A 15,816-nucleotide genomic window follows, 5' to 3' on the forward strand; every position below is an offset into this window, starting at 1 on the left:
TCCACTTAATGTTCACTTTATCAGTAAGATATTCATCATTCACTGTTTGCTCATTTGCCTCTTGTACATCCCTGTGTACCTTAATATTTAAGACTACAGTTTACACTCATGCACATTATTCTGCGTTGTATATTTAATTCTACAATATACAATTTTTTTTCTTATATTTTTGTTTACTTTTATTTCATTGTTACATAGCTATATTTATGTATATTTTCATCTGTGTTGTTTTCTTTGGTCCATGGAGCGGACCTGACTCACATTTCACTGCTGGTTATATATGCTAGATATAATTGTGTATGTTAAGAATAAAAATCTTGAATCTTCTACAACTAGGGGGTGTAAATGTACCATAAGCAATAATACTTTAAGAATCCACCCGGCTAATGATTTAAGCCAGGTGTGTTTATTGTGCAGTTGTAATAATGAGAGTGTGTTCTGTATGTATGAATTTGAATGGAACCCACAACCTTTTGCGCTGCTAACACAATGCTCTAACACTGAGCCACACTTGTGTGTGTGTTTACAAGTTGCTGTAGGTGGAACTTGACTTTAAACTGCTGTTACAGATGAGTTTACACAGTCTGCTGTGTTGCAGACATTATTACACCCAGATCTCAAACATCTCTTTAAATGATACTGTTTAGACTAGTCGGATCTGTGCTCAGGGCATTAGTTTGCCAGATTTGGTGCTGTACTGTTAGCTTAGCAATTGGCATTTTCTTATAGCATTCATACATTTGACCATTGTCATCCCTGTAAAGATTTGTGAATCTCTGCCTGATTTTAACATTACACACAACCTTAATGACATGACCAGTAAAGAATGAGCTCTCTGATCAGATTCTGTGTGAGCTGGCACTCCCAGAGAGGGATGGTTTTGTTTTCTAACAATTTCACAGCTGTGCTTGTGGTTTTGATGCAAGAGAAAAGACAAAACATATTCCTTCCGTTGTTACTGAGGTGCAGATCAATGAAAACAGATTTTGATTTATTTTATAGCCATGGTTGGATTTCTTTATGGTTTCACTTTCTTTATTCTTCTAAATCAGTGATGACTAGTAATGAGACTAAAAACCATTGTAGTATAATATATAATAAGGTTGTTACAATGCACATTAAATTACACTTAAAATTGCATAACTTAAAGTACTTTTATTACTGGTCTCTGGTGGTCTTCCTGAGCAACTTGTTCAGAATGAGTTGTTATCATCTCACTGACCTTTTTGAAGATACGCCTTCGATTTGTTCTTGTGCCTATATATTAAATATATAGGCACAAAATATTATCATTTCTTATGTGCATTGTGTGCACAGCTGCAGGTCAAACTGGAAACCAGTTACAGGTTTTTCTGCTGTAAACATTCAATGAACTACAAGCACATACTGAAAGCATGGGTCAAAGGATTTTTGTGACTACAATTTGGGACTGGACACAAATTTATTTTGTTTATGAACTGAGATATCCCTAAGTTGATTCGGTTGAGAATCTCTTTGAGTCTGAGAAAGTTTGGGGGTTGGGGAAACCCAAAGCAGAGGCAAATGCAAAGTACACATTGTTTAGATTTATGGTCCCTTCATGTTTGTCTGTTTGCTTAAAGACCAAGCCTGAGAATCATAAAAGTTTATGGAAAGTTTATGAAATATAAAATAAAACCAAGCTTTAAAACCGTATTGTTGAGGCAAAATATGGTGAGATCAGAGGTTTTACTACTATTGAGTGATTTTCAATCCATTTAATTTAATTAATTTGACTGTTTGACTAATTCTCTCTCAGGAAATGTTGTAGATGTCTTCTGAAAGGGTTAAATGCTCAAGCTTGGTTGCAAGCCTCTCAGTAGAATCAAACTTATTATCTGTGCGTTACAGTTTTAGATGAATGAGTTTCTAATGTCTAATTTCATTTCTAATGTTCAAAACATACCTTTTTGCCGGTTGCAGGAAATTATTCATATTAGAATTTAGTTTGCAATTTACACCCCTGTTGAGTACCAGAAAATTATTTTGGATGACGTTATTCCGATGTTAATTTTATTTCAAATTATTTAATTCCTCATCTACTCTGCTGCTATCATCTCCCGGTCGATTCATGTGGTTTCGTCTCATTTTTATAAGCAGACTGTATTATTTTGTAGTGTTTTGTTTCAGTTGTTTGTAGTTGATTTATCCACTTCATCAAGCACAGTTTGGTCTCTGTGTTCAGAGGATCCCTAATAATTATTTGTTTTCAGTCTTTCTCCAGAGATTTTGAATTGGATAAAATCATATTTCTCAAATCGAACACAATATGTACAAGTACAGAATTATAAATCAACAACAACCTTAAGTATACTCGCAGGTATACCCCAAGGATCCATTATGGGTCCGTTGCTATTGTATATTGTATACTGTAAGGAATTAAATTATTTCCTTATGAAATGGAATCCTCATGAAGCCAAAACTCAGGAACACACAGTAAAAAGATTCCATGCAATAAAGCAATTGACAAAACACTACTTTGGGATTCTGTAGTCAGAATAAAACCCATGCACCCGCATGCAAGCTTTGCACAAGAACTCTCTCACCGGTGTTTTTTATATCCAATCATGTTTCTGACCTGTTGAAAGTTACCCTAATTAGTAAAATTTTATTTTTAGAAACACTTACTGTTCCAGCCTTTTCTTGTCCCAAAATTACCTTACTTTTCCCCATGAAATTGTACATTTTAATAATCTGATTGGTTTCCCATATGTTCCACTGTGAATAAAACATGGGTTTATGACATTTACAAATCATTGCATTCTGTTTTTTTATTTACATTCTACACAGCATCACTTCTTCTTTGGAATTAGGGTTGTAAATACAGTGTATATTGCATGAATATGTTGACAAAATCCTCTACAGATTTCTTGGCCCCCGAAGACAGATGGACAGAGCCTATGTCCAGATGTTAGAGAAGTCACTGCATCTTTTTGATGATAGCAGCAATCAGAATCAGAAACAATACAAACAACACAACCAGTCCCGCCGGCCCGAACAAACTCCAGTGATCTACAGCAAGAAGGAGAGGGAAAGAACACTGTTTTTAATATATATATATTTATTTTTATGCTTACTATTTAAATATTTTGTAATGCCTACTTACTACGTTTTTGTTCATCATCCGTGTAGTTCAGATTTCCTTTTGATTCTGTAGGGGATTTTGATTTCTCTTCAGTGACTGTGACTGTGACTGTGATCAAGATTTCTCCTTCATAGCCCAGAACTCTGTATGTTCCTGCATCTTCAGCCATAAACCTTTTAATGCTCAGACTCCCATTACTGTCCTTCAGTCGATCTTGTTTTATATTAACCCTTGACTTGCTGCCTCTCTTCCACACCATCTTCCACTCTGCGCTGCTTGTGTTCTGATGCATAACTTGAAGAGCATCTGGCAACAGAACATCCAGCTTCAGCACCTCACCGATTTTGACCGAAATATCATCTGAGGAGAAACAGAAAGACATTGGTAAAATGGTATCAACATAATTTTATAAAAACCCAGACTAATCTGAATATTAAGCAGGATGTTCGGTAGACCCTCATGCAATATCACACATTTGCTAAGAGAAAGCCGATGGTTTGATCAGTTTTGACTTTACCATAAATATGAAGTTGGTACGACCTGACTTGTGGCGCCAGCAGGGACTCAGCATTATTGTAATAGACGTTTAAAATGTATTTCCCAGCATCACTCAGTCTCAGATCCTTGATGACGACGTCACACGCTCCTTTTTTACAAACTCGCTTACTGCAGTATTTCTTATCATACACAAAGATTTCTCCTTCAAAGGAAGTTGGCTGTCTGTTCAGTCGAATATGAAAAATCTCCCTGGCCTTAAATTCACACGGTAAGATGACACTGCCTCCCTTTTTTCCTGCCGCATGTATAGGGATGGTTTCTGCAAACACAAATAGACATTCAATTAAAGTGTCAAAACTGATACTGAAAAAACATTCCTTGTTTAAATTTTTTAAAAAGAAGTGAAGTACTCTTTGGCAGACTGCTTGTTGGTCAAACTAGTTTATATTATCATAATGTGTGTTTATGCAACTGGCCTCAGAGCCGTTGGGAAACTCCCATAGGCTTCCATAGGAACTGAAGAATGAGGAAGAAAAGCGTGTCATGAGCAGGCAACACCTGAACCAAAACCAGTTTTGGCACAATCTATGTATTATACATCGTCTATACACTCACTAATCAAACAGTGACAGCTTTTTAGTGGTTGTGAGCTCTCTTTTCAAGCTTCCCAGTATATAATCCTTTTAAATGTAGAACAAAGTTTCGGGAATGACATCTGCATATTTATGCGGGGTGCACTCTTTGAAGCAGCATTAAATCTCTAATTTCAGAAGCTCAGAGCTTATTTGTGTTGGGATAATACACTGGATAAGCCTCTTTTTGTCATAGTCAATGAAAATACCTTGTTCGCATCTATTCTAATAGGCCTTTCTCTTGTTTGCAAACAAAACACATTGATCCAGATATCAGCATTATGAAGAAACATCCAGCTTTCTGCTTGTGAATAATTCATATGGTGTTTTCTTTATATATCTAGCACCTGCTTTTCATATAAGCTGATGTTTGCATATAGTTTCACAACTCATCTGATAACTGGCTTTCTATCAGTAATCACCTGCTCATGTTATAGATTGATAACCAACTTCTCTCTCCCGTGCCGTTCTGGTGAGGCGAATAAGTTATTAAATAAACCATTTGGTAATTTAACTGACACTGCAATGCAATGGAGAAAATAGCAATACTGAACAAATACAATAAAGAGATTCGCTGAATGCAATTGGTTGCCTTATGTTTTAAAAACGTTAAATTACGTATCTGATTGCATTTTAGTAAAATACACTTATGTTGAATGTTTATGTGAATATCACCAAATAACACTGGGATGTGAGTAATTAACCTTTCTTAATGTAACATTTAAAAATCTAAACTTATAAAAATCAAGTGTTTTTTTTATATAATGTCTTAATATACATTCAAATGCAAATCTTATGCAAAATTAATGCACATTATGTGTTAATAATTACCTGAAATTGCTGCAATTATGGTGAAAGTATGGAGATTAAACCTATTTTTGGATCATGTATATATATATATAGGGTTAGTCTTCTGCTGTCTGTCGTTAGTGAAATGAAATTAGGCTGCTGTCCCTTTAAGAAGGACTGGACACATTCACTTTCTCTCTCAGTTGTTACGTTCACTTGAGACATACACGATTTTGTTAAAGAAGACACATTGTTTTAACAGAAAAGTGTGTGTATTTGACCATTTAAGCCCAAAAAACACACAGTTGAGTGCTGTGTGAGAAACAAAAACTACTACACTCACCACTGTAATTGAAAACCCATAATAGCAGCAGAAGCTTCAACCTGATGGGAACACAGAAGAGCAGCTGATACAGGCTTCACTACAGACAGTTTTACACAGCAGGTTGATGTGAGAATCATGTAATAATAATGATAATAATAATGATAAAATAAAAACTCACTTTCATTTTGCCTGAAAATTTAACACATGGAAGTTGCATGATAAAAAAAATCTAACTATAATTCTGAATTTATTCCAGTGTAATCCTCTGTGGCAAATGCTCATTTAAATCCAGATCCACAGAGAACAGGACCAAGCAGTCCTCTCAACTGTGAAACCAATGCCAGTGAATAAAAACCATCATCTGATCATCACTTTATAGATGCATTCATCCTAAACATGATAACTGTTTCCTTAGCAGCTTTAGTTTACCACAAAACACACAAACAAACAAAAACGATGTGTATAGTAACAAAATGAAACGAATCGAGTTTAAAATGAGAACTTACATGGTAAAACTCATGCATGTCTCTTGTTCAGCCGTCAGACGTTTAACACACACACACACACACACACACAGCGCTTCCAAAGAGGGAATTCTTCCTCACTAATGTAAGAGGGGTGTGACTAAACTCCTCTGTCTCTATAGGCATTCATTCGAAGCCGACCGGTCTCTCTGAAGATCAGCATAACTTTGAATGTTTTCACTGACATCATTTTGTGAACTGTGTGTTTAGTAATTTACTTATAAATTGAATAATTAACTTTAGCTGACTTTTCTTTAGAGAGAACGCCTGTCACTGTGACTGTTCCTGAATCAAAACCTGTATTTCAGGCTGGATGAGTCCATAGATCCCAGGGTTGGTCAGATTCTCGTTTAACACTCAAACACAGGGGTGTAACGTCAGCGAGGTCAGAAAGTGCATATGGCCCCGGGCTCATTAGGGACTCGCCGAGGGGGACCTTTTAATTAAAACCAGGGAGAGTAATATATATATTTGTCTGCATGTGATGTGCAGGGCTTGGTAATTTCCAGTGTGCATTGGTTATCTGTTATAGTATTAGCTTACGCTGCTTTGCCATGGCCAAAAACAAAAAAATAAATAACAAATTGTTAGCTAAAGACTGAATCACTTTAGAAAAAAAACAGTAATCTTGCATAATGTTATTAGAATATAAAATAATGGTTTCTGTTTAATATCCTTTAAAATATAATTTATTTCTGTGATGCAAAGCTGAATTTCCAGCATCATTACTCCAGTATAAAGTGTCACATGATCTTCAGGAATCATTCTTATATACTGAATTATTGTTATAATTATCAACTGTTCATATTTGTTTTGGTAACTGCAAAAAATGTTCAGGATTCTTTGATGAATAAAAAGTTTAAAAAGAACAGCATGTATTCAAAATAGAAATCTTTTCTAACAATGTAAATCTTTGCTATCACTTCTTATCACTTTGACACATCCTCGTTAAAGTTTTAATTTCTTTCCAAACAAAAATAAAAAAGAATAAAAATGTACTGACACCAAACATTTGAACTGTTGTGTATATTGTTAGATTTTTATTTTAAATCAATTAAAATATTCATCAAAGAATGCTGAAGAAAAGTATCACAAGTTTCCAAAGAAATCTGAAGCAGCAACAGAGTCAGCTCTGATAATAAATCATCATATTTTCATGATTTCTGAAGATCACGTGACACTGAAGACTGGAGGAATGATGCTGAAAATACAGCTTTGCATCACAAAAATTAATTAGGTTTTAATGTATATTAAAATAGAAAAACATTATTTTACATGATATTAACATTAGTTGGCATCCCAACTTAAGAGATTTAAATCTTTCTCGGTTGTGTTTTCAGAGTCGCTCAAAATAAAACAGAGTAAAGTTTTTATCCAGTGTGTGTGGTTGATTAATGTTTGTTGCTGCTGTGAGATCCTGAGTGCATTGTAACTAATCTAATTGTAAACTAACGAAAAGGAAAAAAGCCTTAAATTTTTTAATTTTAACACTGGAATTTAACCTTGCACACAAAAACCTAATTTTCTCCTTTTCTTTATGTATTTAGCTACTTAATTATGTTTCAGACAAATTATTTTTGTTAAGTTTCAACTCTTTGAAAAAAAACACCACTTCCCAGAATGCATTGCACAATGACGTGTCCAATGACCTCAAAACTTTTTGTTACTTAGCAAGCTAATTTGTTTTTTTGAGAAGTCTAATCAGACATAAATGTATTGCCAAAATCATACAGAATGAGTCTGAGCTATATTTAAAACATTTTACATATTATATATTTAAAAACTTCACGCATGTTAGCGGTTCCAGTTAAATTTACAATGGGGTTTCATTCACGAAAATCAATGCTAAAAAAATGCAAGTCGAAAAAATATATAATAATAATCAAACAGAAAAAAATTATAATAATAAAAATACAACGTGAATTTTAGCGATTCGGTGGGTTTTGTTGGGAAACCTGGCAACCCTGCAGCACGGCTCACATGATCTGATGCTAACGTTAGCAGAACAGCAGAAATATCACTTCTTTATTCCTCTTCTGGGATTGTAGTTTAAAACATGTCGACGTTTACAGCGAATTTGATCTTTTCTGTGCTGTTTCTCGTGTTTGGTGCTGCGCTTGGACTCCTGGGAAATGGAGATAAATTCCGACGAAAGGTAGAAACCAATCACTGTCTGAGATACAAAACAAACAAACAAACAAACTTTATCCCGCTGCAACAACAACAACAAAGCTGCAAATACTTACATTACAGACACCGTTTAGAAGAAGAAGTGCTTTTACGCTTCGTGTTTTAATCCTGACACACTGGGGTTTATTTATATGAATGTGTCAAGTATGTATTATTTTACCACAAAAGTATTTTACAGTGGTTCAGTGATTGATATTACCACAGTACTCTGATGACATGTAGTTCACAATGGTATTTACATAATTAATACCATGGTAAATATGCAAGGCAGTCACAATAGCAGCTCTATTGTATATCTACTGTTAGCTATTAGCTTCCTCTTTGTTTGTTTTTGAGCAGAACTTCATAATATTTCAGGATAATTAGTGACAGGAGCATGTGTATTATATTTTTAGAGCTCTGATTGATGTGGACCTTTTGAAACCAATAATATTATTTCATAATTCTACATTTGCTACTGTATTTTTAGCGGTTGATAATGATGATGAATTATTCATTTGAACTTCATTTCATTTCATTCTGGATGTTTGGCAAGCTATAAATAATCTTTAATTGAAATGCGATAAACATATTAAATATTTAATGTTCATTTGTAAGTCGCTTTGGATAAAAGCGTCTGCTAAATGATTAAATGTAAATGTAAATGTAAATATTTAAACTAAACCTGGGCTTAAATATGAGGGTTTTCTTCCTAAAAGTGAGGGATTTTTAATTTTATGTTTTTATTATTTAACATTTATTTGAGCCTCTAACTCTAGCACTCTTTATTCTAAGAAAGAAAAACCTCTTGACCCTTGCACTCTATTCTTTTTCTATTCTATCTTCTTGTTTTATTTTAATTCATTATAAAATTACCCTTTAATACTAGCATTTTCTATTCCTTTTTTATTCTCTTGTTTTATTTTTATTTATTAAAAATGACCCTTTAACGTTAGCATTTCCTGTTCTTTTTCTATTCTATCTTCTTGATTTATTTCTATTTATTATAAAAATGACCCTCTAACACTAGCATTTTCTATTCTTTTTCTATTCTATCTTATTTTATTTCTATTTTTATAAAAATGGCCTTTAATACTAGCATTTTCTATACATTTTTTATTCTCTCGTTTTATTTTTATTTATTATAAGAATGACTCTTTAACGTTAGCATTTTCTATTTTTCTATTCTATCTTCTTGTTATATTTCTATTTATTATAAAAATGACCCTCTAACACTAGCATTTTCTATCCTTTTTCTATTCTATCTTCTTGTTATATTTCTATTTATTATAAAAATGACCCTCTAACACTAGCATTTTCTATTCTTTTTCTATTCTATCTTATTTTATTTCTATTTTTATCAAAATGGCCTTTAATACTAGCATTTTCTATTTTTCTATTCTATCTTCTTGTTATATTTCTATTTATTATAAAAATGACCCTCTAACACTAGCATTTTCTATTCTTTTTCTATTCTATCTTCTTGTTATATTTCTATTTATTATAAAAATGACCCTCTAACACTAGCATTTTCTATTCTTTTTCTATTCTATCTTATTTTATTTCTATTTTTATCAAAATGGCCTTTAATACTAGCATTTTCTATAAATTTTTTATTCTCTCGTTTTATTTTTATTTATTATAAGAATGACTCTTTAACGTTAGCATTTTTTATTCTTTTTCTATTCTATCTAATTGTTATATTTCTATTTATTATAAAAATGACCCTCTAACACTAGCATTCTCTATTCTTTTTCTATTCTATCTTTTTGTTATATTTCTATTTTTCTAACATATGGATCATAACATTTTTTATTGTAACTATCAAAACTGAGTTTTTGCAATTAACAGCTAGATAAGTTTACCTTACTGATATATTTAGTACATGTTCAACACATAGTGTGAAACGAATCTGACGTGTGTAGTTCAGCTGATGGTATAAAGGGTTGTGTAATGTAATGTGTGGTCTTCTCTCTCGTGGTCTCAGGTGTCTGTAGAGTTGAATCCCGGTCTGACTCATCCGTGGGTTCTTCCTCCTGGAGTGAATCTGGTTCATGTGCAAGGTCTGGGGCTCAATGACACCCTTCACTTCCTGTTGTGTAATCATGGAGCTCCAGCGCTGTTAATGGTTCACACGAACAGCACACAGTCATCAGTGCAGGTGGACTGGCCTTCCTTCATCAAAAGCAGTTCACCCAGAAGCCTGAAGGTGGAGCCGCAGAGTAGTGTGCTCTACAGCAGCGCACTAGTGTTCACCAGAGTGAGTGTGAAAGTCTCAAATCAGTCCCAAATCACATACTCTGAATACTTTTTGCACACTTCAGAACCACGGTGGAAGTAGAACATTTGCTTACTGTTTTATGAGTACTGTGTGTTTTTTAGGCTATAAGATTTATTAGTATTATTATTAGAATTCACATTCAGATTAGTGTGTTCTTGTCTTTGGGACACTGATGCCTTTAGAGACAGACAGATTAAAGTGTGTAAACGCTTCTGTGTGTTTCTCAGGTTTGGGAGTATGATGATGTCAATAACACCGCAGACCCCCAGCAGACCGCAGAGTCCAGCTTTTACCCTCCATACGAGCTCCAGAACTTCATCTGGTCAGACCTGAACAAAACGGGCGATCAGTCAAATCACACATTACAGCTGTGCGGCGGAGAGAATACGGAGAGTTTCGTCAACGGCTCCCTTTGTCTGCAGGTGAGCAGAACTACAGGAACACACAGCAGGTTCTGTGTAGAGCTGTGTCTGATTTCTCTTCTATCGTCAGTTCTCAGCGTTTGAGTCAGTGGGTCGTGATCAACCCTGGCCGAGTCTCCATCATAACGCTAACTCCTCGCAGCTTCACGTGTGGCTGAAGGGTGTGACGCCACGAGGAAACCACTCCAGATTCGCTCTGGAGTTTCAGTCTGTAGGCGACTCTGGATTCGAGGGACGAGTGGATGTTTACAGCTCCATAGACGATGAGTACACACCCTCCATCTTCAAGGTGAAAACCACAGCAAACCTGACCACGTCAGGATTCGGTTTGATAAACTATTCTCACCTCACTATATGATACTTAAAAGGAGTCATCGGATGCTACATGGTTATACAAGTTGTTTAAATTGAAATGTGTGTTGGCAGTGTATGTACACAACCACCCTAAAATGATAAAAATCTGCCCTGGGTTTTATTTTTTTCCCTTTGTGAAATCAAGCCGATCTCATCTGTGACATCACACAAACTGGCCCCTCCCACGATAGTTTGATTGACAGTTAGACTGGCGTCTCACCTTAGCCCCGCCCCTTGAGTCATCAGTCCAGCATTATTTGAATCTTTGCAAACCACCTTTCCTAATAATTTGCTAATTATCAAATTTCAAGTTGAATGCAGCTAAAGTAAACATTCTCTCAGAGAGCAGCTCGGAAGAGAGGGGCGGAGTCAGCAGAGCTCATTAACATTTAAAGGAACATGCTACAAAATGGCAAAGCACAAAAAAAAAAAAGTGTTTTTTACACTACAGGCTTTGCATTATGACCCTAAGGGATGGGTATCCGATGACCCCTTTAAACAAAGACAAAATAGAGTTTTTTTGTAGGTTAATTTATCAATCAACAGTGAGCGATACCTTTACTACAGTATTGATTCATTAACATTAGTTAATAAAAATAACAAATACACGACAGAACAGCAACAGATTACGTTTATCAGTGTTGATCAGCAGTATCAAGTATTCAAGATAATGACAATAACGTACAGGTTCATGAAGACACAACAAAAACACTTGTATTTTTGTTTTATATTACAGTAAAGTACTTAAAACACATTAACCTGTGCATTTATGAGGCTTTAATCATCTCCAGCACTCTACTGATTTAAACGGCAGCCATTACATATTTTATTGCCTTTTTACCCAATCAAATATTTTAGTTATCACCCTAAATTAGATTTTCATTTGATAGCTTAAAAAGTTTAAATTCATCCTGTGAAAGCCATTTTGAAATCGGACATTGCGTGGTCATGGTGAGTGATGATATTAAGAGTCAAAATACTTAATGTGTTATGGTATTTTACAATCAAGACTTTTAATAATCTTGACAAAATACATATCAATGGAAAGGAGAGTCTCAAGAATTCATATTTTGTAGTTATTTTGTGAATGTCAATGGAGCACTAAATAAAATGTCACAGAAACCTTTTTTTAAGATCAACTTCAAATTTGAAACATAACTTATTTATACAAAATGCTTTACTTTTAAAGCAATTTTAGAGTAACTTTGTATTTTTATTTCATATAAAATGTACAGTGCATTTTCTTAACAGTAAATTTAAACTTCTGTAACTTTGTGATACTTTCATATTTTGACATGATTCCCCATCTTCAATAAGCAGCTGATTGTCTTCTTTAAAAATAGTCCATAAAAGTGTTTTAATTAATTATAACAATTTAAGTTCGGATAGTGCACTTTCACGTCTATGTTCAAAAATGGTGTGTGACAGAAGGGGTTAAAAAAATTCAAATGCTAGTAACACTTTACTTTTTTTGTGTGTGTGGAAAAGATACAATGGATTTCAGTGCACTTCCTTTATAATGCATTATTCATAAAGGCTTTAAGTCTTACCGAAATGTTGCATTGGATAAAAGCGTGACTGCAACAGTGTAAATGTGAGATCTGGTGTAGGTTGTGTTGAGTTGATTGTGAGTCTCTCGTGTCAGGTGTCTCAGTGGGTGTCGTCTCCGGTGAACAGCACTGGTGTTTGGGGTTATAATCAGTGGAAGCCCGTGGCGTATCGTAAAGCTGATCCGGTGTTTGAGGACGCCACCCCGTGCAAACACTCCCAGCTCGTGTCCATGACCCACATCCCTCAGTCCCGTCTGGTTCAGGCGTATTTCACAAATGATACTCAGACGTACGGCCTCAACATCAGCTTCGGCATCGAAAAAGACCCAGCGTTTTACAGCGACACCAAATACATCAGCTGGTGAGTGTGATGAGAAATAGAGACTGAACTGAGAACAATCAATAAAACGAGGCTGTGAGGATCAGATGTACTTTTTAAATAACTGTTAACCTGCGATTATTAGCTATTTTCTACCTGATTTAACCAAAAAAAAAAAATTTGCTGGTATAAATTAATATATAAATATTCAATTATGTTAAACAATATTTTTAACTTGAATACATTTTTCTACAGTCCGTCCAGATTTTACTGTATTTTTTTTTTTTTACATAAAATATAATTATTTTTGGTTCACTTGCCAACCTGAAGAAAATAATAAAATATTAGAAATATTATTTTTGAATATGAGAAAATATTAAAAGTACTGTATATATTTAGTGAATATTACATTTAGTTAATTTTGATAATATTTTTTGTGTCTGATTGCCCAACTGAATGATATATATATATATATATATATATATATATATATATATATATATATATATATATATATAATATGGATATTGATTTTTTTAATAATAATAATTAAGCGTGTTTTTTTTGTGTGAAAAATTTTTGTAAAGTAATTTTACCGTAGTAATTGTTTGGAGAATTGTTTGATATTTAAAATTAGTGCAGTCAAACAATTAATCATCCAAGTTTATCCAAATAAAAGTTTATTACTTCATTGATTGCATTTTTATGGGGCATTTTATTTTAACTTTGTTTTTAAACTTTTTAGTAAAGTTATTTTACTGTAGTATATTTTAAGAAAAATATTTTAAAAAATACTATGATATTATTATAATAAATATTTATTTGTTACTTGTAACTAGTGCTGTCAAACAATTAATCGTATCCAAAATTAAAACATTTTTAATATATGTGTGTGTACTGTTTATTTAATATGTATATATAAATACCTGTATATAATTAAGAGAAATATTTTGTTTTATATATTAAATATTTAATATAAATTACATGAATATAAACGTATACATGTGTTAATATTTTTCAAATATATGCTGTATATGTGTGTATTCATATATACATAATAAATATACCCAGTACACACACACATATTATGTAAACAAAAACATTTATTTTGGATGCTAAAGCTGACTGTTTTCAGACAGGTTTCCTGAACACCCTCATCTACCATTGGTCAGTCAAAGAAATAGCCCCGCCCCCAAACTCACGTGTTTGGTCTAAGTCATAAATTGCAGGGCGATTAGACAAACAGATCAATGTTTTATAGGCCTCAAATAACCAGTGACTGACTGATAGAGACTCTAAATACACTGACTGAGGACTTTGTCTGAATCCTGACCTCTGCTTCACTTCACAGGACGGTTTTAGTGGGCCTGGGCGATCCTCCAGCCGATTCGTTCTCCACGTTAATCATTATCATCATAACCGTTGGACTTGGCACTCCTCTGGTCATCATTATCGTGGGTGGAGTGTTTGTTTGGCTCCGCAAGAAGAGGTCACAGTCTTCAGGCTACGAGCCAATCAACTGAGACCTTATGGTACAAGCCCCGCCCCCAATGCACACACCTGGTTCCTGACTGGACCATTAGAAACACGTTACTGACCATTAAACACTGCTGACCAATTACCCAGACAAACTCTCTCCAGATGGGTTTGGATTTAAAAGTGTTACATTGATATTTTTTACAGCTTTATACTTAAACCTCATTGGCCAGTCGATCCAAATCAAACCTAAAAGTGCAAAGGAGTTACTATTTGATTGTTTTTACGCCATCATTTTTCAGACTTGTGCCAAAATCCTTCTTGTAAAATTGCACATTTGCAATTGCACACAAAAAAATGCACATTTTAAAGATTTAAAACATTATTTTCTCTTTAATCCTGATGCAAATGCTTTCATATTTAATCAAAACTGCACAGCTGGAGGTTCTCAGGGATTCTCACTATGTTTATTTCTGATGTTTTTAACATAACTGTGGATAATGCGATTAAGACGAGTTGTAAGCGTTGGTTTGCACCATGAAATCTTTCCTTTTGTTGTTGCCTTAAGTGATTTATAAAATATTTTTCGCTATATAAATGTATCCAACACTTTCTTGTGGAGTTTCATCTTGTGCATCATTTCATCATAAACACAATCTCACGTTGTGTACAGATGGAAACTTTAGATTTTAGACACGATGGTTGAAAACTGTGACATGATAAACGTTACTAAATAAAATAACACACGTTTGAACATTTGTATTTAAATTATTGGTAAAAATAATAATTGAGCAATTTTTAAATATTGTTTTAGACTAATTACAATTATAAAGCACATTTTATTTTTATTCCTTTAAACTACATTTTTTTGTATTTTTTGATCATTATTTTCTGATATAAAAAAAATATTTTTAATTTTTTTATATTAAAGTTTAAAAGATTGAAATTTTTTTTTTAGTAAAGTAATTTTACTGTAGAATCTTTTAGGAGAAATATTAAATATTAAAAATATATTGCATAGGGTGAATTGCCCCTAAAGTGGGGCATGTTTCGCAGACTTATTGCGATGTGTAGCCAAAACATTAAATACACACCCATACCATTTTAAAACCCCAGGACGTGTACTAATCACATCAAAAGAAAAAATACAGATAACACATTCATAAAAAGCTCTCAGTCTACGATATAAGGCTGAATCTTATGTTAGTAATTCTCCTGGTTATGGATTACAGAAAGTGTTTTAGTGAAGTGATTTTACTGTAGAATCTGCTGCATCTGAATCAAACATCTTTTGTATCATTTATTCATGAACATCATGTGCAGATGGAAACATGAGATTCTAGGCATAAGAAACCATATGAGGAATATGGCATG

The 15,816-nt window shown here is 33.7% G+C and overlaps 2 protein-coding genes across 2 annotated transcripts; one reads left to right on the top strand and one right to left on the bottom strand.

Annotated features, from left to right (window-relative positions):
• Positions 1–2,771: 2,771 nt before the first annotated feature.
• Positions 2,772–5,980, bottom strand: LOC113062515 (uncharacterized). The gene is made up of 5 exons (XM_026232424.1): positions 5,854–5,980; positions 5,366–5,406; positions 3,621–3,920; positions 3,125–3,463; positions 2,772–3,030 (listed from the first exon to the last, which is right to left on the bottom strand). The coding sequence occupies exons 1-5, from the start codon at positions 5,865–5,867 to the stop codon at positions 2,939–2,941; spliced, it is 786 nt and encodes a 261-aa protein (XP_026088209.1). The 5' UTR covers positions 5,868–5,980; the 3' UTR covers positions 2,772–2,938.
• A 1,848-nt stretch (positions 5,981–7,828) lies between these two features.
• Positions 7,829–15,063, top strand: LOC113062500 (glycosylated lysosomal membrane protein-like). The gene is made up of 6 exons (XM_026232401.1): positions 7,829–8,026; positions 10,028–10,300; positions 10,549–10,743; positions 10,814–11,032; positions 12,743–13,008; positions 14,318–15,063. The coding sequence occupies exons 1-6, from the start codon at positions 7,928–7,930 to the stop codon at positions 14,487–14,489; spliced, it is 1,224 nt and encodes a 407-aa protein (XP_026088186.1). The 5' UTR covers positions 7,829–7,927; the 3' UTR covers positions 14,490–15,063.
• Positions 15,064–15,816: the final 753 nt, after the last annotated feature.

Source organism: Carassius auratus, chromosome 44 (genome assembly GCF_003368295.1).
Source record: "Carassius auratus strain Wakin chromosome 44, ASM336829v1, whole genome shotgun sequence".
Taxonomy (NCBI): domain Eukaryota; kingdom Metazoa; phylum Chordata; class Actinopteri; order Cypriniformes; family Cyprinidae; genus Carassius; species Carassius auratus.

Excerpts from the sequence above, each read along its gene's own strand:
- LOC113062515 (XM_026232424.1), bottom strand. Across the intron at positions 3,921-5,365 it reads ATGGGTTTTCAATTACAGTG|AAACCATCCCTATACATGCG; the intron begins GTGAGTGTAGTA and ends TTGTGTTTGCAG. Across the intron at positions 3,031-3,124 it reads GGATGATGAACAAAAACGTA|ATCACTGGAGTTTGTTCGGG; the intron begins GTAAGTAGGCAT and ends TTCTTGCTGTAG.
- LOC113062500 (XM_026232401.1), top strand. The coding sequence starts at position 7,928 with ATGTCGACGTTTACAGCGAATTTGATCTTTTCTGTGCTGTTTCTCGTG. Across the intron at positions 8,027-10,027 it reads GAGATAAATTCCGACGAAAG|GTGTCTGTAGAGTTGAATCC; the intron begins GTAGAAACCAAT and ends TCGTGGTCTCAG. Across the intron at positions 11,033-12,742 it reads ACACACCCTCCATCTTCAAG|GTGTCTCAGTGGGTGTCGTC; the intron begins GTGAAAACCACA and ends CTCTCGTGTCAG.